This window comes from Dromiciops gliroides, chromosome 1, assembly GCF_019393635.1.
Source record: "Dromiciops gliroides isolate mDroGli1 chromosome 1, mDroGli1.pri, whole genome shotgun sequence".
Lineage (NCBI taxonomy): Eukaryota > Metazoa > Chordata > Mammalia > Microbiotheria > Microbiotheriidae > Dromiciops > Dromiciops gliroides.
The window spans coordinates 349,631,001-349,654,336 of record NC_057861.1 but is presented as its reverse complement, the minus strand read 5'-3'; the positions used below and the strand labels follow the sequence as shown (position 1 = coordinate 349,654,336).

Below are 23,336 nucleotides of genomic sequence, written 5' to 3'. Positions count from 1 at the left end.
GAATAAAAAAGGAATCTTTTCTCCAAGCTAGGAATAATTCTTTTAAGGATGACAAAACCTTAGAGTATTTTAAGTACCTTTGGAAGCCCAGCTTCCCCAATGTTTCCTTGTGAGATATTCCCATCTCCCTGAAGTACTGGGTCAACCATTAAGGCCAGCCAGCCTGTACAAATTCCTTTTCGCAAAGTCACAGGTTCCACATTGGACAGAAACTCTACAATGTTAAATGCAAAATGAAGTTTCCCTGGGTGAACTAAACAGGAGCTGCAAGGATACAAATATCAAAAAGTCATTAGTTCTGTATTTGAACTATTCTATACAAAACAAGGTAGTTTCATTTTGGGGGGTAATATTTACTTATGGGCTCTTATCTACCTGTTTGCTCACTATGAATGAAAATATATACTGCTTTCCTAGATGAGTTTTCATCCCTACAGATAACATTCAGAAAGATTTCCAATTGTCTGGTCTTCACAATTTGATGATATTTATGAAAACTGAATTACAAAGACATTTTGACTATTATAAATTCCTAAATTAACTACAAAGGACTTATGAAGGAAGATGCTATCTGCATCCTGAGAAAGGATAGAGAAATAGAAGTATTTCTAGAATAGTTTTACATACACACACAAATATTTGTGTCTAATGGCAGCTGTCCCTAGGATTGGGGGACGGGGAGGGAGGGAAGAAAAAAGAAAAAAAAAAGCAAGTGACATGGTATGTTATATATTTAAAAGGAATAACAAGTTGCACATAAGATTTGCAGTTTCATGTGCAATCATCTTTTTTTTTCTATTCTGCTGTGATGAAAATGCTTGGCTTTATTTCTTTATAAATAAAGTTATTTAGTGCTATGCCAATCGAACTATCAAAAAATATGTTATAGATCTAGAAAAAATAATAACAATTCATCTGGAAAAACAAAAGCTCAAGGATATAAAGGGAATCAATGAAAAAAATATGAAAGAAGGTCAGTACCAGATCTCAAACTATATTGTAAAGTGGTGATTATGAAAACAATCTAGAACTGGCTAAGAAATAGAGAGGTGGATCTATGGAATAGAATAGGCAGATATTACGCTATCATATATGACTATGGTAATCTAGTATATGATAAACTCAAAGATTCAAGTTTTTGGAACAAAAACTCATCATTTGACAAAAACTGCTGAGAAAACTGGAAAACAATATGGTAGAAACTAATATAGACTAACATTTCACACTGTATACTAAAATAAGGTCAAAATGGGCACATGATTTACAAATAAAAGGTGATACCATAAGCAAATGGACAGAGGAAGAATTTGGAATCAAAGAAGATATAGAGAGCAAAACAAAATGTAAAATAGATAATTTTGATTATATAAAATTAAAAAGGTTTTGCACAAACAAAACTAATATAACCAAGATTATAAGGGAAGCAGAAAACTGGGAATTTTTGAAATCAGTATCTCTGATAAAGAGATTTATCAATTTCTCAGTATATAGAGAACTGAGTTAAATTTATAAGACAAGTCATTTCCCAATTGATAAATGGTCAAATGACATGAACAGGCAATTTTCAGACAAAGAAATCAAAGTATCTATAATCACATGAAAAAATGCTCTAGATCACTATAGATCAGAGAAGTGCAAATTAAAACAACTCTGAGGTATCACTTCATACCTATCGGAGTGACAAAAATAACAAAAAAGGAAAATATTGGATTTTGGAAGGGATGTGGGAAAACTGAGGCATTAATCCACTGTTGGTAGAATTTTGAAAAGACCCAGTCATTTTGGAGAGCAATTTGGAACTAAGTCCAAAAGGCTAGAGAACTGTGCATACCCTTTGACCCAGCAACACCACTGCTAGGTTTATATTCCAAAGAGAAAAAGACCTATTTATACATTTACTGAGGTTAATGATATTTTGGGGGAAAAACCCAAAAATCAGAAACTTAAAGCCAAAATGTTCAAAATGGAAAGACCAGAAAAAGGCAGAAGTTTTCTCTTCCATTTTACAGGTCAAGATAAATAAGATGAAATGGTCTTTTATATAAAACCAAAATAACTATGTTTTCTGTGTTCTTCCCCTGCATTCTCAACCAATTTAATTCTGTCCCTTTTAGTTTCCTGTGGTATTTAGAAGTCAAAGAAGAAATAGGTGAGGAAAAAACTTATTTTCAGTTAAATGGTTGTTATTGTTGATCCATTCCTCAAAGTAGTAGAAGATAAGTAGAGAATAAACAAAAGGGTATCAGGTTGTGGAGTGCGGACTTTATGCTCTTAATAATGGAGACCTCTTGGATATTTGAAACTAGGCCACAGATCCCTCTAAAAAAAAAAGTATCTTTCTTTTTATTCGTAGTATACAGAGCACCAAGTATAGTGTCTAATATGTAGCAAGTACTCAACATTTGATGAAATTAATTTTAATTTAAACCTTTTTTATCTTTACAACATTTGAAGACTGTCATAAACTCTTTGGAAGAATAGTGCAATTTTATATAAAGTACAGTACCTTGCACAAGAATATGGTCTGGCTCGAAGCTTGGGAAGATGTTCTTTAAAAAAAAAAAAAAGTTATCGGTAATAAAATAATTTCTTCAATACAAAAAAGAGTGATCTTATTCACATCAATATTTCCTATAAATAGAAGACTGTAATTGACACGGTAGGCAATTAAGAAATACTTGTTTATCTCATTCTATAAAACTCTTGTCTAAACCCTCAAGAAATTCCTCCAGAGAAATTACACTAAATGTCTTTCTATCCACAGTTTGCATGACAGTGAAACACTGCTCTTCTCAGCCTATAAAGACCACACACAATGCAGCATACTTACCTGTTACTGGTTCTCCTTTTATTCAACATGAGTGGTAAGGATATGTTCCAAAGCGGGTTAGTTCTGGTAAGGATAAGAGATTACTCTCCTGGGCTCTTTGATATGCACTAATTTGGTTCCCTAAATTCTAATTAATCCTCCAGAGCAGTGGTGTCAAACAAATAGAAATGGGTCACTTGAACCATACATGAGGATCCTTGTGGGCTATCTATTGACTTACAAGATTAACATTATCTATGTTCTATTGTATTTTTATTTATTTTGTTAAAGATTTCCCAATTACATTATAATTTGGTTTCCAAAGTGCTCAGAAGTATGGGGAGGGGGACTGACACATCTGCTATAGGATGATAACCCCTAATCTAGGATGCATGACTAAATGCCTTTTTTTTTTTTTAAAGTGCGGCAATTGGGGTTAAGTGACTTGCCCAGGGTCACACAGCTAGTAAGTGTTAAGTGTCTGAGGCCAGATTTGAACTCAGGTACTCCTGACTCCAGGGCTCGTGCTCTATCCACTGTGCCAGCTAGCTGCCCTGACTAAATGTCTTTTAACATGATGTAGATACAAGTGCACCTTGGGTATGACTGTCATACTTTGTTGTCGTGATCAACCCACCTCCTTTTTTAATCATGCATTTCCTACGTGATATTTTTGTAATATTAGATAAGAGTCATCAACAGTAGGATACAGTTGGACTATAATTGTGTATCCCAACTAAGTGACTCAAGGTAGGTGTCAGTGTTCCAAGAAGCATAACCATGGAAAAGATATATGTTCATACATAATTAAGAAGGCTATATTGGGACTTTATTTAATGCCTGAACTTGTCATGGATGTGTACTATACACAATAACCTCTAAGGTTAACAAGGCCCCTTTCCACCCTATCAACCAACTGTGATACCCAAAGGCCTGAAAGCATAAAGCATGAGGTAGTGGATGAGGGTAACACTGTAGAAGCTGATCCATCCTCCCCTGCCGTTTTCTTCTTCTAACCCCCAAGATAAATTCTAAAAGAAACTAAGTCAGTCTGGATGTTGCCACTTTTTTCACAAATGTGATATTTTATATTAGTGGGCAATCAGTTAGGCTCAGGAAATGTGTCCCTGGGGGAACTGGATTGGCATGTATCAGGAGGCCAAAGGCAGCAGTATCTTACCTTTCGTGACCCTGACTAATTGGGGAAATTATATCCCTGTAGGAATTCCTACAGGAAAAAAGTGGACCAAGGACATACAGTTTGTGTACTATATTAGTTTCAGGTTGAGAACACTGCTTTACTACTGCACTAAGAAGATTAAAACTGATCCTGTAGGGGGCAGCTAGGTGGTGCAGTGGATAGAGCACTGGCCCTGGATTCAGGAGGGCCTGAGTTCAAATCTGGCCTCAGACACTTGACACTTACTAGCTGTGTGACCCTGGGAGTCACTTAACCCTCATTGCCCCACCAAAAAAACCAAAAACAAAAAACAACAACAAAAACCTGATCCTGTAACATTTCTTTATTAAGATAACTTATAGTTCATTGATTTTGTCCTATAACTGCCTACTGAACTTATTTCAGAATTCAGCTGGCCTATAAGAATTATGTTAACTTTGGGAGATGCCATAAAGCATCCTAATATCTTTATACCACCAAGCTATCCTTCACGGATGTTTGGTTTGCTATCCAAAGAAGCCTGGGCCACTAATCTTGCAGGTAGACTCAAAAAATGAATACTTCTTAGTGACAGGAAGGAAGAAGGGAATTGTCACTAGCCCCCTACTCCCAACTTCCAACCAATCATATTTTTCCCTGCGCCTCAGCTATGGAAGTAATCATGTTGCCCTCAACCACATGATAGTACCTACTCTGTTCTGTTCTTTGTTCCATACTCCCCAAAGTCTACAAAACGGAAGCTATCCTTTTGTATGGGGTCTTTCAGTAGAAACTGAGACAGGCATTGACCCAGCTTCTTCTCAGGAGGTACACCTTGTGAGTAAAGTGTTTTCTTGCTCAGAGAAATGTATCTCAATTTACCTTCCGGTTAAATTTCACCTACAACAGTACAATTAATCAATAAATATTAAATGTCTATTATGTGTCACTCACTTTGTTAAGTGCTTAGTATACAAATACCCCAAACAAAACAATAAAAACAACCTAACAATTTCTATCCTTAAGGAGCTTATATTCTATCAGTAGAGATAAATGTGTGTACATACACACACACACACACACACAGACACACACACAGACACACACACACAGAGTAAATACATGGTAGCTGAATACGAAGTAGTTAGCAGAAAGCACTAGAAGTTGAGGGAATGCAGAAAGTCTTCATGAAGAACAGGCTGTTTGAATTTTATGTTTCAGGGGGGATGGGATGCTATAAAGCAGAGGTGAGGATGAAGTATATTCCAGGTATGAGGAACAAATAGTCCAAATGTGCAAAGATGGGAGCGAGCCATGTGTGAGGAAAAAAAAGGTTTGGCTGGATCAAAGAATATGGGATCAAAGATTATAGGATAATGTATAATGAGAGAGAAGTGGGAGCCAAGTTGGCTTTAAAAGACAAATAAGAATTTACATTTTTTTCCTAAAAGCAAAAGGAAATCATCGGATTATACTGAGTAGAGGAGTGGTATGGTCAGATTAAGGAAAATCACTCTGCCAGCTAGATGGAGGATAGATTGGAGAGAGAGGAGGAACTTGAGGCAGAAAAATCAATTAGTGTCTCATTGCAATAGTCTAGGAAAGAGGTAAGGAAGGCGTGAAGGTGGTGGTTGAGGAGAAGGCAGAAGGGGTCAGATTCTGCAAAAGAGTGCTGTGGTGATGAAACAGAAAGATTTGGCAACTAATAGGATGTGTGGACTGAGGAAAACTGAGGCATCAAGGTCAATGCTAAAGGTATGAAACAAAGAAAAAATGTTGAGACTGAAATATTTCTCAAATATTAAAAATGGTATTTTCTTTTAAATGATTGAACATAACTGATTAAACAAAAAAAGCCATACAAATAAAATAAAAATAGGAATGTCAGCACCCCATGAAAAGAGGAAAAATATTAGCTCTTATTAATAGAAGCACAATGACCTTAAGAGAAAATAAATTCAGGGGCAGCTAGTTGGTGCAGTGGATAAAGCACAGGCCCCGGATTCAGAAGGGCCTTAATTCAAATCTGGCCACAGACACTTGACACTTACTAGCTGTGTGACCCTGGGCAAGTCACTTAACACTCATTGCCCCGCAAAAAGAGAGAGAATTATAAGATATTGGCCAATTTTTATTGAATTGCATATTATAATGGCAACATTGCTGACTTTAAAAATTTGGATTATCAGTTTGTTAATAACTATGAAATGCATGTTACTCTTAACTTTTGAGTAAATGTTGCATCAGCAATATGAAGCAGAAAAGTGTTACTGTAGAGAAATGATTTAAAAAATATTTTCATTGTAGTCTATATTTTTAAAATGTTATGTCATTTAAAAGAAAAATGGAAACTCCTTAAGAATTTTCCCTTAAAAGATAGTTTATGTTAACAAGCTGTTTGACCCAGCTGTCTAATTGTAGGGAGATCTTGACAGAAAAGGGAGAAATAAAAGGAAATGAGGGGCAATGGCCAAGTGGATAGACTGAGGGGCGGTGGCCTAATGATAAACTGCTTGGACTAGAAAGGTCTGGTTTTGAATCCACTTCTGAAATTAGCTATTCACAGGGAACAAGACATGTAACCTTTCTGACGCTTTTCCTCATTTGTGAAGCAGGGACTGTGGGGATATTACAATAGACCCTATCTCATAAAAGTTGTGAAGCTCGAATTATTTATGTATGTAAATGTACATTATATGCCTTAAATGAAATGAAGCTTGGTATTAAAAAATACTGAAAGGAGAATGTCAGGGAAATCCCTTATTTCCTATCTTTGTTGCTTCCCACTGAGGTTTCACACTGAAGTACTAAATTCTGTCTGTAATTCTTCAGGTTGAGAGCCACAGAAGGAGAAGATAAGGTAAGTTTTCTACTTCTGATTAAGAATCACTTAGAAGTCAGGAAACTCAAGTATAATTTAAGTAAAGATTGAAACTAGGTTGTCTACAGCTTTTCCTGCTAAAATAGGGAGAGTTCAGATTTTTCGATATGGCTAATAAATTTTTTAAAGTAGGAGTATATTAATAATTGTTTTAAAGTAATAATAGCTCTAGTGAAGTTAATATAAACAGCACCCTAATTTTCTGTTTAAAATCATGACCCTTTACTTGTGAACTGATCTCTCCCAGTTCCTATAAAATAAGATTGTAAGCCCTTTTCTAATATCTTAATGATTATCCTTTACTTACATTGATCATTTCTAGGAAAGCCCTGAAAGTGAGAAAAAAAATTAAATAGCTTTGCAGAAAGATCCTTTACTACATCACATATTCTGATCTTTGGTAGAGAAAATATAGTAAACATATATTGTATAGCCAGATTCAAAGTACTGGTCTGTGCTACCCAGTATACAAACTCCCACCTCGTGGCAAATAAAGTCAATTACAGATATTGGAGTAGTGTGAGCTTTCAACCTCTCAGAACAAGACTAAGTTAAAATTTATAGTGAGCAATGGTAACATGACAATTGCATTCATGAGACAATAGTTTCATCTTAGGTAGAAGTCCAAGAGTGTCTTGAAAATTAGAGGAATATTATGGACTCTACTTTTACCCTTTGGTTCAAAATCAACATCTAATGTGGATCAAAAATATTCTATAAGTCTACCTAATTTTTAAACTTTTACTTTACTTAACAAATGTATGGGATTTTGACTCACTGAGGACAGATATGTATGTGTAAGCGCATATATCACAGAGCACCTAGCACAGTGCTAGATATATAACACTTAAATTCTTGATAAATTAAGTCTAATTTTAGTTACTTCTGGAAAAGATTATTGTTCAAATGTTTGTAATGATCTGCCTAAAAAAGAGAACTCCACTGGGGCAGCTAGGTGGCGCAGTGGATAAGGCACCAGCCTTGGATTCAGGAGGACCTGAGTTCAAACCCAGCCTCAGACATTTACTAGCTGTGTGACCCTGGGCAAGTCACTTAACCCTCATTGCCCTGCCAAAAAAAAAAAAAAATAGAGAACTCCATAGAAAACATAAAGTAGAAAGGGCTAGGAATATTTAATAATTAAGACATCAAAAATTGAGACTTTTTATAAAAGTATGGCAATATTAAATTGGGGGGGAATGAGTTTTTCCCCCCCCCATCTATAGTCTTTTTTACTTTTAGAAGGTTATTTTCCCCTTGGGTACTAATCATTTTGAGATAAAATACAAGGATCTTTTCTTTATGATTATAATTTCTAACAGTTTACCACTATGGCTTCTAAAATTTTTAAGGATCAAGAAATAACTCAATAGTAATTATTCTTTTCTTCTAAAAGGGTCTATCCACATAGTATGCTTTCAGAAATCTAAACCAATTAAACCCAAAATGACTACTTACCTAGCAGCAGACTAAGAGGTGGCTTGCAAGATGGAAAAGCATGGAGTAAGTCTAACAAACTGACATAAGAGTCTCGTATGAAATGATTATAGTCAGAGGCCCCTTGTTTGCTGCAAAGTTCTTGTAACCTTCGCTTTTCAGTACTATCAGTGGTATATTCTACAAGAGCTCGCAAAAATGCCTGTGGTAAGGGAAAAGAGAGAGATTTTAATGAAGGTGTCCTCTGTGGTTTGGATTGTCATGGTAGCTCCTTCATTATTTATCTGGAAATGTGTCCAATTATCTAAAAATGAGCAAGAATGTCCAAAGGAAAATATAATTCATCCTCTGCTATGAAAACTCAGTTTTTATCTTCTAATTTTTGGCCATAGCCTCAAGTAACCTGTGAGGGTTATAGAATCTGAGTGCAAAACACACTGCAAGTTGTCCATCAAGTTAAACATGATTTAAAGGCCCAGTGGTGAGCTGTGGATTAAATCTTTATTATTAATAATTCAAGCTCTAGTATATATATGACACATACATTAGTTAATCCAACATCCACTTAATGCTTCTATATCCCATTTGTCCCCAGAGTAAACTACACCTGATTCTCCAATTTAAAAAACAGGCAAAACCAAAAGTGGCCAAGAAGAGTAAGGGGCTTCTTGTACATGTCCAAGTTCAAACCCCTGCAAGTTGTATGAACAGTTCAGTTTCACTTCAATTCCATTCTTAAACATTTTAGCTAAGGAAAAGAAATTCCCCACTACTCCCAGATATATACCTTGGATGCTTTATTTACTTTCAAATTTTAATTTATTTATTGGGTAAGAAAGGTATAAATGCCAAGGAAGACTGCTATCTGAATATGAAGCTTTCATTCAAAGCCTATCAACAGGCTTCATAGACGCTTCAAACCATGCTGAGCTAAAAAACAACTAGGAAATAGCTATACTGAAGATCTACAAGTGACAGAACATTTTGAATCTGGCAATATGGGCCAGAAACGGGGTACAGATTTTTTGTTTAAAAAGTTTACTCATGACCTTTCCAAACAAATGTACAAATAAAATGAGATTTTCATAAGGAAAAATACAATCACTGAACATTTGCCCCAAGTCCCCTCAAATGGGAGCAATGTTTCTAGGATAAAAGGAAGTGTTATAGCTGAGCTATATTAGTATACATAATAAAAATATTTTCTATACAGTGAATACTCTAGTTTGACTCATGTTACATCTGATGATGAACTTCTTAAGAACATGGTTATTTGGGCTATCAAGTTATAGAATATAAGCTGGACAAAATGGAAAGGGAAAAAAAGAACTATTAGTATTGGAGAGTATTCTGTAACTACATCATGACTTACTTATTCTTGCTATTAAGAGATATTTGGAAAAATGTGGTTGGGTATGTTATATCAATACAGTCACTTAAGGCAAGGTGGCAAAAGAAATCAATTAAAGATAATCTTCCCAGTAAGATGTTGTAGAATACTGACACCTAGTGGATCTTTCAAATTTAAAAAAAAAAACAAAACACAAAACAATATACTTCCTACTAAAAAAGAGTTTTGCATTTTATTGAAAGAAATGATTCATCAAAAAACATGTTTTCATATGGCACATATAAATGCTTAAATTGTTGGTTACTGTCTGTAAAGCTGGTAAAAAGGGAAAAAATGTGTGGACTGAGAATTTTCAATCAATATAAAAAACTGCCTTCATTTATTGGGTTAACATAATAAATATTTCAACTACAGTAGGTCATTGTCAAGAACCAATTATGCTGTTCAGATATTTCCTACCCTAAGTAGTGTTAAGGGGTATGTAATTAATATAAATACTAAAGTGCAAAGATGGGAGGAAGAAAATACCTTTTTAGGAATTGCTCTTATTTCAAGACACCAAGTAAGAAGGAACTGAAGAGAAACACTTTCAGGAATGTGCTGTGGTATGGCTGCTCCTTTAAGAATAAAGGATAGAATCCCGCAGACATTGGAGACATAGCATAAAAAAAGAGGGAAATAAACATTTTAATTTACAAATAAATAAATGAATGTTATCTATATTTATAGTTAATGTCGGATAGAGCACCGGCCCTGGAGTCAGGAGGACCTGAGTTCAAATCTGGCCTCAGACACTTAACACTTACTAGCTGTGTGACCCTGGGCAAGTTACTTAACCCCAACTGCCTCACTTAAAAAAAAAAAAAAAGAAGTTATAGTTAATGTCACTGTTGTTATTCAATGTGCATAATATTATGAGTAAGGACATAAAATTATTCAGTCAGAAAATGCTCCCAAAATGAATAGAATAGACAGAAAGTTCATCAAAAAGAAAAAAAAATTATGAATATTAAAAAACTTTGTTTATTTGTAAAGTACCGAAAAAGTTTGCTCTGTCCCCTCAATTAAATATATACATGTATGTATATATGTATGCACATACATATATGTATATATACACATATGAAACATAAAAAAAATTTCAAGCCAATTTCCCCGAAATTATATAACTGTACATTCTTAATGTTCTGATAGAAAATCGTGCAACCCTGTTAAAAGATAGACTTTTTCATTTCATTAAGCTACGATCTTCTCAGGTGAAAAGAGCTACATAAATACAGAGGGGGAAAAAAAGTACTTCAGCCTAAATCTGCCAACAAGGGGAGAAAAATACAGAAAATAAAATGGACACATACTTCCTCTAAACTAGCAATTTTCATCTTTAGTCTTATTTTTATGTTATTCAAGTAAACAAATCTGCATTGAGTGCCATTATGTGTAAAGTACTGCACTCCTTCACCAATAACCTCTGAAACTACTAACAAAACACAGAATTACAATATTTCAATTCCTTTTTCTCTTCTGCCTCTATACTCACACAGAAATGCCAAGAAACACTACAAATCACAGAATGGGCTACCAAGTAAGAACCAAGTGCCTGAAGCAGTCCAGATAATTGGCTCCTTCTAAACAAGACATACTCATCTTTATTCCTATGTGTGTAGGTTTTTTTGTGTTGTTTTTTTTTTTTTTGCGGGGCAATGAAGGTTAAATGACTTGCTCAGGGTCACACAGCTACTAAGTGTCAAGTGTCTGAAGCCACATTTGAACTCAGGTCTTCCTGAATCCAAGGCAAGTGCTTTATCCACTGCACCACCTAGCTGCCCCCCATCTTTATTCATATGAAAACTAACAACCCAGCAGTCATCTTTAGGACAATAGAATGCCACACTATTTTAAAGCACAAAGCTAGCTCCAAAAAATGATCCTTCATTTCCAATAGAAAACAAAAAAAGGGTGAAGGCTGCACACACCAAGATATCTATTTTCAGGTACCCATTAAGCTACTTGAATCAATCAGCTGTGCAGGCCCTTCAGATGTGGTGAGACCCCAAATGATCCTCACAGTTTACATATTTTTCTTTCTTTTTCTTCCCCAGGGGGCAATGAGGGTTAAGTGACTTGCCAAGAGTCACACGGTTGGTAAGTGTTAAGTGTCTGAGGCTGGAATTAAACTCAGGTCTTCCTGAATCCACCATGCTACCTAGCTGCCCCTCTATATTTTACATCTTTTTCACCGAAAACTCAAGGAATATATGTTTCCATTTATTTTCTCATTTCTTTATCCAGTGACCAGACTACATAGTATCATTCCAAATTCCAAATGAATAAGAGTCTTGTACCTTTCTTTTTATTGTTTTCTTTAATTTTCAATATAATAGAGTGTTCTCTTTTCTCTGCAAGCTGTAGTCTTTGAAGTAATTCGCGTACCTCTGAAGCATCATTAGGACAAACAATATTGAAGGAATCACCAGGCTGGTAGGAAAATGTTGTATTCTAGATAAATATAAAACCAGTATGTTGAAGAGTTTGGATTTTAGGGGAAAGCTAATAAGCAAAAAAAAAAAAAGAAAAGAAAAAAGAAAAAAAAAGAAAGCATGCTAATAAAGACATAACCTTTTTAATTTTTTAATTTTTATTTATTGGCTGGGCAGTGAGGGTTAAGTGACTTGCCCAGGGTCACACAGCTAGTAAGTGTCAAGTGTCTGAGGTCGGATTTGAACTCAGGTCCTCTTGAATTCAGGGCCGGTGCTTTATCCACTATGCCACCTAGCTGCCCCAGGATGTAACCTTTTTAAACAAACTTTTTTTGTTTAACATGCTAAAAGCATGTTAAAGTTGCAATAAACTCAGCTAAAGGGTACTTTCAGTACGCTTAGTAAGAAAAATGTTTGCTGAGCTATTTATCTAAATAAAATGTTTCTAAATTGAGGCAAACAGAATTAGATGAAATAAAGATTTTCTTAATTTTCTAGAAGGATAACTAGTTTATCAATTTCCATTTTACAAATGGAGGTAGCAAGATTTAAAAGCCTGTGTGATTTGTCCAAGGTATCACAGCTAGAAAGTGACAAAGGGGGAACTGAAATGCCCAACTTATGGCCTCCTATCTCATGTACTTTACACTGTTACATCTCGTCCCAATAAAATCACAGGCCTTCCTCACATTCCCTCTATATATACAAAATAAAATAATATAACCAAAAAGAGCAAAAAAACACCACCTGATCAATTTTACTGACTTCTCAGGTTGTCTTTAGTATGAAATTACCAGAAGGGAAGGAAAAGGTAAAGTCATCAACTCACTGAAATGTCCAATTCCAACAGCAGAGTGGTTTTTATGGCATTCTCCTTAGTAAGCCGAATGGCCTTTGAAATGGGAACCTGGAAAACTGTATCCACTGAAGTAAAAGGTACCTGACATTGCTCCTGGAAAGAGAATTTCTATCTGATTAAATGTGACTAACAATGAAACTTTTGAGAATATTATTTTATTTACGTAAGGATTTTTACCCAAATGATTTTAACACTGCAGTCATTCCATCATTTCCCTGAGGGGAATAATAGGGATAACCCTACAAGTTACTATTCTGTGCTTTAGGAAAACTGAAATCTAACTGTCATGACATTCTTTCAAAAAAGAACCTGACCACAGATAGCTAAACTTTGGTATAAAAGATGATCTGGATTAATATTCAAAGAAAATTGTGGGAAAAAACAAAACAAAACAAAACACTTCTACCCCACAAAGTAACATCAAACAGTCACATGCCCAAAAAGAGGTCTTGGAAGAACTTAAAAAGGAATTACAAATCAAGTAATAGAGGTCGAGGAAAAAAACTGGAAAAAAAAAAGGCAATTTAAGAACATTGTAAATAACCATTTGGAAAAAGAGATACAAAATTTTAAGTAAGAAAATATCTCCTTGAAAACTAGGGCAAGAGGAATCAAATGACATAACATACCAAGAAATGATAAAACTAGAATAGAAGAGAATCTGAAACTTCTCATTAGAAAAATAACTAATCAAGAGAACTGCTAGAAGTAAGACAATATAAAAACTGCTGAACCACCTGAAAGTTATGATCAAAAAAGGAATCTGGATACAGTATTACAAGAAATTATTAAGGAAAACTGCCCTGAGGTTCTAGAACAGAAGGGTAAAATAGAAATAAAAAGAATCCACCAACCACCACCTGAAAGGGATCCCAGGAGGAAAACTTACAGGAATGTCATAGTCAAATTTCAAAGCTCCCAGGTTAGGAGAAAATATTACAAGCAACAAGAAAAAAAAATACTGCTGAAATACAATCGGGGTTTCATAAGACCTAGCAGCTTCTGTTCTAAAAGACCATAGGTCTTTGAACATTAGATTTCAAAGAGCAAAAGAGCTGCAGTTGTGTCCAAGAATAGCTTACCCAGCAAAGATAAGTATAATTCTGAATAAAAGAAAAGACATTTGATGAAATGAAAGACTTTCAGGTATTTGTAACAAAAGGACCAGAACACAATTGGAAATTTGATATAAAATATCCAGAAGAAATATAATAAAAACATTAAAGACTAATACAAATAAGTATAAATTATATATATATATATATATATATATATATATATATATATATATATATATATATAAATAAGAGTGACGGGAGAGAATGGGGGAGGGACTTTTGAAGGGGTATGGATTGGTATGGAGAGGGTGGGGGCAAGATTTTTCGGGGTGAGGTGGGATGAGGAGTAGGAGCAGGAGGGTGGTGGAGAAGATAAAGTAACAGGGATATGGTAAAAAGAGAGGTTGATAAAGAAAATACTGAGTAAAAATAAGATGGAAGGAAATCGACAAATAGTATTAATAACTTTAAATGTGAATGGGATGTATAGCAGCTCTCCTTGTGGTAGCAAAGAACTATAAATCACAGGGATACCTATCAACTGGGGAATGGCTGAACAAGTTGTGGTGTATGGTTGTGATGGAATACTACTGTGCTCTAAGAAATGATGAGCTCAATGATCTTAGAAAGACATGGAAAGACTTGCACAAAATGGTGAAGAGTGAAGTGAGCAGAACCAAGAGAACATTGTATACTGTAACAGCAATAGTTTTAAGAACAACTTTGAGTAACTAAGTCATTTTCACTATTATAAATGCACATATTAAAAATAAAGGACATACAAAGAAAGCAGCTATCTGCATCTAGATAAAGAGCTGATAAATAGATGTATAAAATAAATTATATATATGTGTGTGTATTATATATATTTGTATCTAATGTATATGCATATTTGTGTCATGTATATATGTATGTGTCTAATGATAGCCATCTATTAGGAGAGGTGGGGGGGAAGGAAGAAAAAAAGGAAAAAAAAGAAATTTACATGATAAATTTATTATATATTTAAAAGGAACAACAAGTTGTAAGTAACTGATTTTCAGTTTCATGTGCAATCATCTTTTTTATTATACTGTTCCGGAAATGCTTGTTTTATTCCATAAATTAAAAATAAAATAAATTTTTTTAAATGGCCTATACATTCCTGACTAGAGAAGTCTATCTGGCAAACACTAGAAATTTTCACTCAGAAGCTAGTATGTAGTTCTCAATAAACTGAAATAAAAAGTAAAATGTTTTCTGCAATTGTTTCAAGTCTAAGGAAAAACAAGCTAGAAGAGTAGGATAACACTAATGCGAAGAGGCAGGTGTGATTATAATTTGAGATGACAGGGATTCCAAATACATATGTACAAGCACTTTCAAGCCTTTTTATACATCATTTCCCTCATGGCCCAATTTATGTTGTTTTCTAAGTCCTCTGAACCTGTGACATCATAAAATTGTCAAGATTTTTAAAAGCAGAATGTGTACTTCTACCTTCCATTATGTAGTCATTGTTATTTTTTTTTTCGCTTTTTCTTGCTTGCACTTCTTTTAAAAAATAATCCTTTCATTATTTTAGTTACCACTGCACTGGCGATTGCCAATTCTAACTCTGTGTAAAAATGTAATCATCCAGAGAATGACTGATGAATCCACTGATATAAGCACTAATTAACAAAAGAAATACAGAAATCCCTCTCATGTCTCTTTATCTAAATTAATGACCATGGACTTAAAGGAATATAGCATATGCTTACACTAGATAACTCCCATGTGGAGGGGCCATCAAGATTATTCTGTAAAACTATAACAAAATTAACCAGTTTCTGGTTTGAACATATATGGGCCAAATTAGAGCAAAAGGGACCTAGGTGGCTATGTACTAGACAAATAGATATAAATAGATAGATACACATACCTATTATATCTTTTATCATCAATTAATTAGAACTAGGTAAATTCCCTGTGAACAAAAATTTTTTTTTCTTTCCCTAAAATCTCAAAACTGATTGAAACACTGTCCAACACTAACCTTCTCTTTCTCTTCATTTCACATAGTTTTGCCCCAAACTTTCCCCTCTTCTGAATTTCCATTTTTTTAATTAAAGGCACTAGTATCCTTCCAACTACAGTTACTGAATGAATTTTACTACCTAAATAGCCAGCTAGGTGGTACAGTGGATAAAGCACCAGCCTTGAATTTGGAAGGACCTGGGTTCAGGTCCGACTCAGACACTTGAAACTTACTAGCTGTGAGACCCTGGGCAAGTCACTTGGCCCTCATTGCCCCATTAAAAAAAAAAGTGATAATTGTCTTGCATATATAAAATGCTCAAAAATTAAAAGTAACAAATGGATTTATAAGATTTACATACATGGTACAGTTAATGAAATTACTATTTGTCATTGAGGTATCTCAATACATTAATGCAACTAATTTAATGCTATATAGCCATCCACCCACTAGAAATTTTTGTAATTTAATCTATTTAATTCTGAATTTAAGAAATAAAACAGGCACTTCCATAACCGAGTAGAATAGGAAAAAAAAAGACAGCTGCATGTGAAACTGCAAATTTATTATATACAATTTTCTATTCCTTTTAAATATGTAATAAAGTTAACATATAACTTTTTTTCTCTTTTTTTCTTCCTCCTACCCTGCCTTGCTCTAGAGAGGGCCACTATTAGACAAAAATGTGTGTGTACACTCATACACACACACAAACTCTATACATACTTCTATTTATCAGTTCCTTCTACGGATGGAGATGGCATCTTTCTTAATATGTCATTTGTAGTTAATTTGTAATTAAACCTGTTACATATATCAAAGCTACATTTCTTACCTGTCCAAGAGGCTCCTGAAACTGGACATCTAAATATTCTGGTGGTAATACTGGAATATTAAGAGTAGACTGTGAAAGAGGTGGTATTGACTGAGTAAGTGATGGCTCAAAATCTTCAATTAAAGTCCTTGACTGAACATTGGTGATGTTTGGTGTTGAAGTCTCAGAAATTTTTCTCCCAGCATCATCCAATTTGAGAAGTGCAATTTGTGAGTCAATGGATAATGTTTCTGGTTTATTTTGACCAGTCTGTAAGGAGACATCAGATGCAGTACTGACATTACTGGTCATATCTGCTTTTCCTTCACTTGACATAAATTGTTTGTTGAGGGCAGCCCAAAGTCCATCAATCCACGGTTCAACGACAAGTTCCAAACTGAAAAATTATTACAGGAAAAGAGACACATCAAAAACAGAGATAGTTTCACATTTGAGAATATATGAACTGGGCACTGCTAATAAAATTTTGACAAAATCTCATGATAACACCAAAGAAAATTTATTTAAACGAACTTATCAAAAGTAAAATTTCCTTTCTCTGGTTGTAAAAATATACTGGGAACCTAAAGGGGAAATGTTTTGGAAAGTGAAAGAATCCATCAAGGGATGCTTAATTATTCCCATCAATAAATAAAAGGCTCAAGGATTTTGTCAGTGCATGCACTCCCTCCACTTACAGATATTGTAATCCATCTAACTTAGAGTCTTAGAAAGTTAGCTAATGTTCAGAAAGGTGAAGGTAAAGTGATCTGTCCATGATCAGAGAGAACTAGTGTCAGAGATGTGATATAAATCCAGGTCTTCCTAAATCAGGAACTTAATCCAATTTACAATAATGCCTCTCTACATCAACTACTCCATTAAAAGAAAAACTAAGCTTCTTATGGGTAACTCATTGCAATAGGAATGCCTAGCACACCCACAAAAGAGAATGTCAATGTCAGTACTTCAGAAACATTACCTGTAAAAGATTCAGTAATATCTTGAAACAAGCAATAATGTAAATGCTAATGAATGATGGTAATTTACTTTGTAAGAATAGTTCTTTACTTAGAAAATAGGCATATTAAAGACATATGCCTTATCACTGACATAATCTTTGAAAGGTATATGGCATAATTATCCATCACTTCTGTCACTGAAGTCTTTGGTAAGACAAGACTGAAAAAACAACATTGTTTTATCGAATAAATACATAAACAAAAAAGACCTGCTGACCTTTGTGCACAGCAGTGTTGGGAACTTTGAAATTAGGTGAAACAACAGGGGCAACTTCTTTGAGATGTTTTAATTTTTCAGGGAAAGGGTGGAATGGAAGTAAAATGGTTAGGCTGAAAAGGTAAGGGTCTGAGGATGCTGAAATATCTCAAAAGGAATGTTTATATTTAGATTTGTGGGTAAGGACAGAGAGGGGTTTGGAGGAATATGACATGAGCCAGGAGATATGAATGATAAAACTGTTTTGGAAGCAAATATAAGAATAAAGAGACCCAGTGTCAAAGTGGTAATCATTTTTATGCAAAAATGAATATTTTATTTAGACAGGGTCTCCAAATCAGAACTGAACAGGGAAGTACAAACCCAATCCAGATACTGGCAAAGGAGTACACTACCAGGGCTCATTCCAGTGCCTGTCAAGGAGATGGTACTTAATAAAATTGATTGATTGATTAAAGAAGGCTCATTGTTGAAGGAGTCAGAGTCAGCATAGGGGAGGGGAAGGGAAGAAAGATCACTCTAATGTTAAATGATTTGATATATAAAAATATCAGTTACTAAAAAGGATGGAAAAGTAATCAATAGGGTTTCAGCAAGTGGAAAAAATAGGCTTTTGGTGGCTTTGATGAATGTACCAGTATCAAACTATTTAATGAAAGCATTTTCTTCTGTCATTTATGATTAAAATAAATATGGATAGACAAAAATCACCTTACCCTACACAATCATCTGCATGGCCAGTTTTATAGAAATGTTGGGCACCAAGTTCTTGAAGTCGTTTATCAATTATTTTTCCACCATTACAGAAGTAGGTATATTCTGAATCACCAAGACCTAAAGAACCAGAATAAATAATTAGCATGTATTACAAACGATTTAAAAGGCAACCCTCTAAATTTTAGTGAATTTCTACCAAATATTTAAACATAATACATATACTATCAAATTATTCTCAAAAACTGAGAAAAATATTTTACCAAACTCCTTTTATGAGTCAAATATAGTCTTTTATGTAAACAAGGGAAAGACAAAGCAGCAATTTCCCTAATGAAGATTGAGGCAAAACTTTAAAATATCATCCCAAAAAGATAACATTCAAAAATTTATTCAAAGACTAAGGTAGATTTATTCTTTGCATACAAAGATGGTTCAATATTACTACAATAATGGACGTAAAAGGAAAACTTCTTGTAATCATATGATTTTATCAATGCATGCGGGGAAAGCCTTTGACAAAATATACTTATACTAAAAATGCTACAAAGCACAAGCATAAAGTCCATTTTTAATATGATAAAAACTAAAAGCTAAAAAAGCTAGCATTTGTAATAAGTAAACACTAAAAACTTTCTCAATAGGGAAAAGGATGACCTCTTTCCCCACTGCAATTTGACCTAGTTCTAGAAATCCAAGCAAAGTTAAGGCAAGAAAAAGAAATTAAAGTCAAAGGTAGGCAAAAAAGTTTTGCTGAAGAAAGGATGGTTTAAGCTACTACATAAAATCAGTGAGACCCAAAATAAATTCAGTCATTAGCATTTCTGCATAGCACCAACAAAATAGTGAAGGAAATAATAGAAAAGGAAGTTCCATTCGAAAAAACTAAAAATGTATAATATTAACTAGGCATGTCTATCACAGCACACTCAGGACTTGGGTAAATACAATAAAAAAAAAAACATCTTCTATAATTGGAAGGAGATTAAGTGCTAATGGTAGGGTCTCCCCAATATCATAAAAATGACAATGCTAACTTAATTTACAGATTTAGTGCCTATGCCAATCAAACTACCAAGAAAGTCCTCTAAAGAGCTAGACAAAATAACAAAATTCATTTGGATGAACAAAGGGCCTAGAATCTCTAGGGAAACAATTTTAAACCTTAAATTATACTGAAAAGATGTAAAAAACCATCCAAACTATTTGGTAGTGGTTAAAAAAACCAAGTTGTTAATGGAATAGACTACAAGGGAGAATTTAGAAAAATATGAATTCAACAAGTATTCAATAAACTCAAGAATAAAAATTAATCAGGGGAAAAACTCCTCATTAGACAATAATGAACTCAACATAGTCATGTGATCAGAATCTTAAACACCATAAAGCAGTTAGAAGATAGACAGTTCAGATTCCTTTCAAAGGTAAGGCTTTTTTTTTTTTGCGGGGCAATAAGGGTTAAGTGACTTGCCCAGGGTCACATAGCTAGTAAGTGTCAAGTGTCTGAGGCCAGATTTGAACTCAGGTCCTCCTGAATCCAGGGCCGGTGCTTTATCCACTACACCACCTACCTGCCCTGAGCAGAGTTTTTAACCAAACAATAGATAATGGCGACCACAAAAGATAAAATAGACAATTTCAACGACACAAAACTAAAATGCTTTTGCACAGACAAAACACAACAAAACAAAAATAAAAGTGATGACTTTTTGAGTAGGGGAAGGGATGTATTTGGAAATGAAAGTGACTTATAGTGAACCAATTTTTTTTTTTAAATGTGTCAACCCTGAAAACAAATGACCAGAGTCATGAAGGTTATGCAAATGCTATTAACTCTAAAAACATTAAAGAGCTCACACAGGTTATCACAACCACAGTTAACTCTGAAATAACAAAATAAAACCAAAGAGCTAATAGTGGTCAAAAGCAAAAAGCTTTCTTTATTTCATTGGAAGAGGCAAACTAGACACATGTGTCATAGCTCCCTCTATTAGGAGACCCACTTTAGTGTGGGCAAATTTCAATACTTATATCAATGGCCATGAAGTGAGCTGTAGCCCTGACAATGAGGAGTAACAGCAACAATGAGACAAGTCTGATTCATAGCAGGGCTTCATGACCAGAACACGGGTAGTGCAGGTGTTTATTTAACTCAGAACACCTGGTGCTGGTGTGAAACAATTCTGGGATTTTGCTGTGGCTGAGTTTATTTAGAGGGTGAGAGAAAATGATTGTTGTTACAGCAAGCTCAGGGCACTACTCTGGAAAACAGGGTATCTTCTAATAGAGGATTAAAAAGAGAGGGGTTGTCTTAGCATGGGAATCCTGACAAATGTATATGAATTAAATTCAAGTTTCCAAATACTTATTAGGAAGAAATGAGGAGGAAGTACATTCTGTACAAGTGCATTTCAAATTTATGCCAAGACAAGGAGGTAGGAAACAGAATGGTCTATGTGGGAAACAGCTAGTAGGCCAATTTGACTGGAATGGAGAATTATGTGAAACAGAGTTAAAGAAGACAGGAAATGTAGATGGGAGCCAGACCCTTAAGGGTTTTACACTCCAGGGTGAAGGGCCACTGAAGATTCTTGAGTAGGGGATTAGAATGATCAGAGCTATGCTTTAGGAACATGAATTTGATAGAGGAATGATCAATGAGTCAGAAAGGAGAGTTATTAGAAGCAGCGAAGCTATTTATTTAATAGTCTATCCAAGAGGTAATAAGGGTATGAATTAGAGTAGAAACTGTGTGAATGGAGAAAAAGAGCAAAATGTGAGAGAAGCTGGGGAAATAGAATCTACAACTTTTTGTAGAGACTTTGCAACTGATTGGATATGAGAGGTGAGAGTGAAGGAAAAGTCAATGATCAATGCAGGCCTGCAAAACAGGTTGACTAGAAGGAGGATGCAAGCAAGAAAAATGGAAAAATTTGGAAATTTTTGAGGAAATAGAAATGAGTTCTATTTTGGATATATTGATTTTGAGATAGTTAGGGAACATCTTCAGGGGTTCTTAACCTTTTTTATATCATGGAACCCTTTGGCAATCCTTTGAAGCCTATGGATCCCTTCTCAGATGTTAAGGGCTAAAATTCTAGCTAAACTGTCTAAAATATCTAATGAGTGGTCGCCAATAAATTATAAGCTTTAGCAAGAGTTAGACTTTTAAGCATTTATTAAGGAGAATAAGAATTTGGTAAAGAGAGAGAGAAAGGCCTAGATTACTATCTATTAAAGGGAGAGCACATTTCTAGCTCCGCTCTCCACCAGAGTCCAGAGGAAAGAGCGTGAGACTGAGCGCCAGTCTCTTCCTTCCTCCTCCCACTGGCCCTCATCAGTGACGCCAAAGAAAAGACTCCTGGTCTTGCCCTCAAAGACCTTTGCTTCATGGGTGGAACTCTTCTACAGTAAGTCTCCAGCAGGTGGCGTTATTCCAATCGTTACAGTTCCCTGCTTTGTTTCCTTGATGAAACAGTCAAAAATAACAGAATATAATAACCTATGCTTAACTAACAGTATGTTAATAACAATCTAGAAAAGGGAGAGAGGAAAGTTTTGTCCAGAGGGGCGATTTTTTTGTCCTCATGAACTTACGCTTTGACATTGGTCTTGCAAAGGGAGGACCTCTGCAGAGAGTACATGTTACAGATGGTGTATATTATAACAAAAAAAAAAAAACAAAACTGGCATCTCTCCATTATCTAACCGACTGTTAAAACTTTTTACCACATTCCCTCCTTTTGTTCCTCAAGAAACAAAATATTTCCTTGACGGAACAGTAAAAATAACATAATAACTATTGCTAACTAATAATATATTATTAAACTAATGGCCAAGAGAAACCTTTCAATAAGGGGGCCTGACAGTCTCAGGAGGCATATTTTTCAGTCTATTACACAGTCCAAGTTAAGTAGACAGGGGGAATGTGGTAAAAAGTTTTAACAGTAGGTTAGATAATGGAGAGATGCCAGTTTTTTTTTAGGACCACCCTTTTGGGGAGGAGACCAACAGCATGAGCTACGCACACCAGTCCGCCTGCAACGCACGCCAGATTGCCTGCTGAACACTCGACTTCCGGGGTGCGAGCTTAAAAGGCAAGGAGAGAACGGAAGTGGGGCCTTTTTTCTTGCTCCGCTGGTCTCCTGGCTGCGCTGCACAGACAGACGCGGACTGGAGTTTGACTCGGCCTGGCTCTCAGTTAACAGCAAGCGCTTGACTCGGTCTCTCTCCCCAAAGGTGGCCTTGGGTTTTGGTGAGTTTTATACGGAATATAGACTAAGCCTAGACTTAAGACGATTTGTATTGTATTTCTACTTTCCTATCCTTCTAATTAACATCACCTTGTGACTACCATACAATAAAAGCTCTAACTAGAAGACCAGAAGCTTCTTCCATTTACTAGTCTGGGAGATAAATTAAGGGAAAGGTTAAGTAGGGGAGATGTATGATCTAATATCCAATTTTAATCTCACACAGATTAATGTTTTTAAATGCACAAGAGGATTACAAACAAAATCAATATTGAAATATTGAATT

The 23,336-nt window shown here is 34.9% G+C and overlaps 1 protein-coding gene across 4 annotated transcripts in view; it reads right to left on the bottom strand.

The window, feature by feature from the left end:
- Positions 1 to 23,336, bottom strand: part of MTRR (5-methyltetrahydrofolate-homocysteine methyltransferase reductase) — a 45,217-nt gene that overhangs the window by 8,612 nt on the left and 13,269 nt on the right. For 3 of the 4 annotated variants that reach the window (XM_043977591.1, XM_043977594.1, XM_043977592.1), the window contains 8 exons: positions 18,800 to 18,917; positions 16,866 to 17,241; positions 12,944 to 13,066; positions 11,980 to 12,133; positions 10,166 to 10,254; positions 8,308 to 8,488; positions 2,507 to 2,549; positions 78 to 264 (listed from right to left, as the gene is read on the bottom strand). In XM_043977591.1, coding sequence (XP_043833526.1) covers positions 78 to 264; positions 2,507 to 2,549; positions 8,308 to 8,488; positions 10,166 to 10,254; positions 11,980 to 12,133; positions 12,944 to 13,066; positions 16,866 to 17,241; positions 18,800 to 18,917 — 1,271 coding nt within the window. The remainder of the gene's footprint in view (positions 1 to 77; positions 265 to 2,506; positions 2,550 to 8,307; positions 8,489 to 10,165; positions 10,255 to 11,979; positions 12,134 to 12,943; positions 13,067 to 16,865; positions 17,242 to 18,799; positions 18,918 to 23,336) is intronic. The other variant, XM_043977593.1, reaches the window with a different exon arrangement.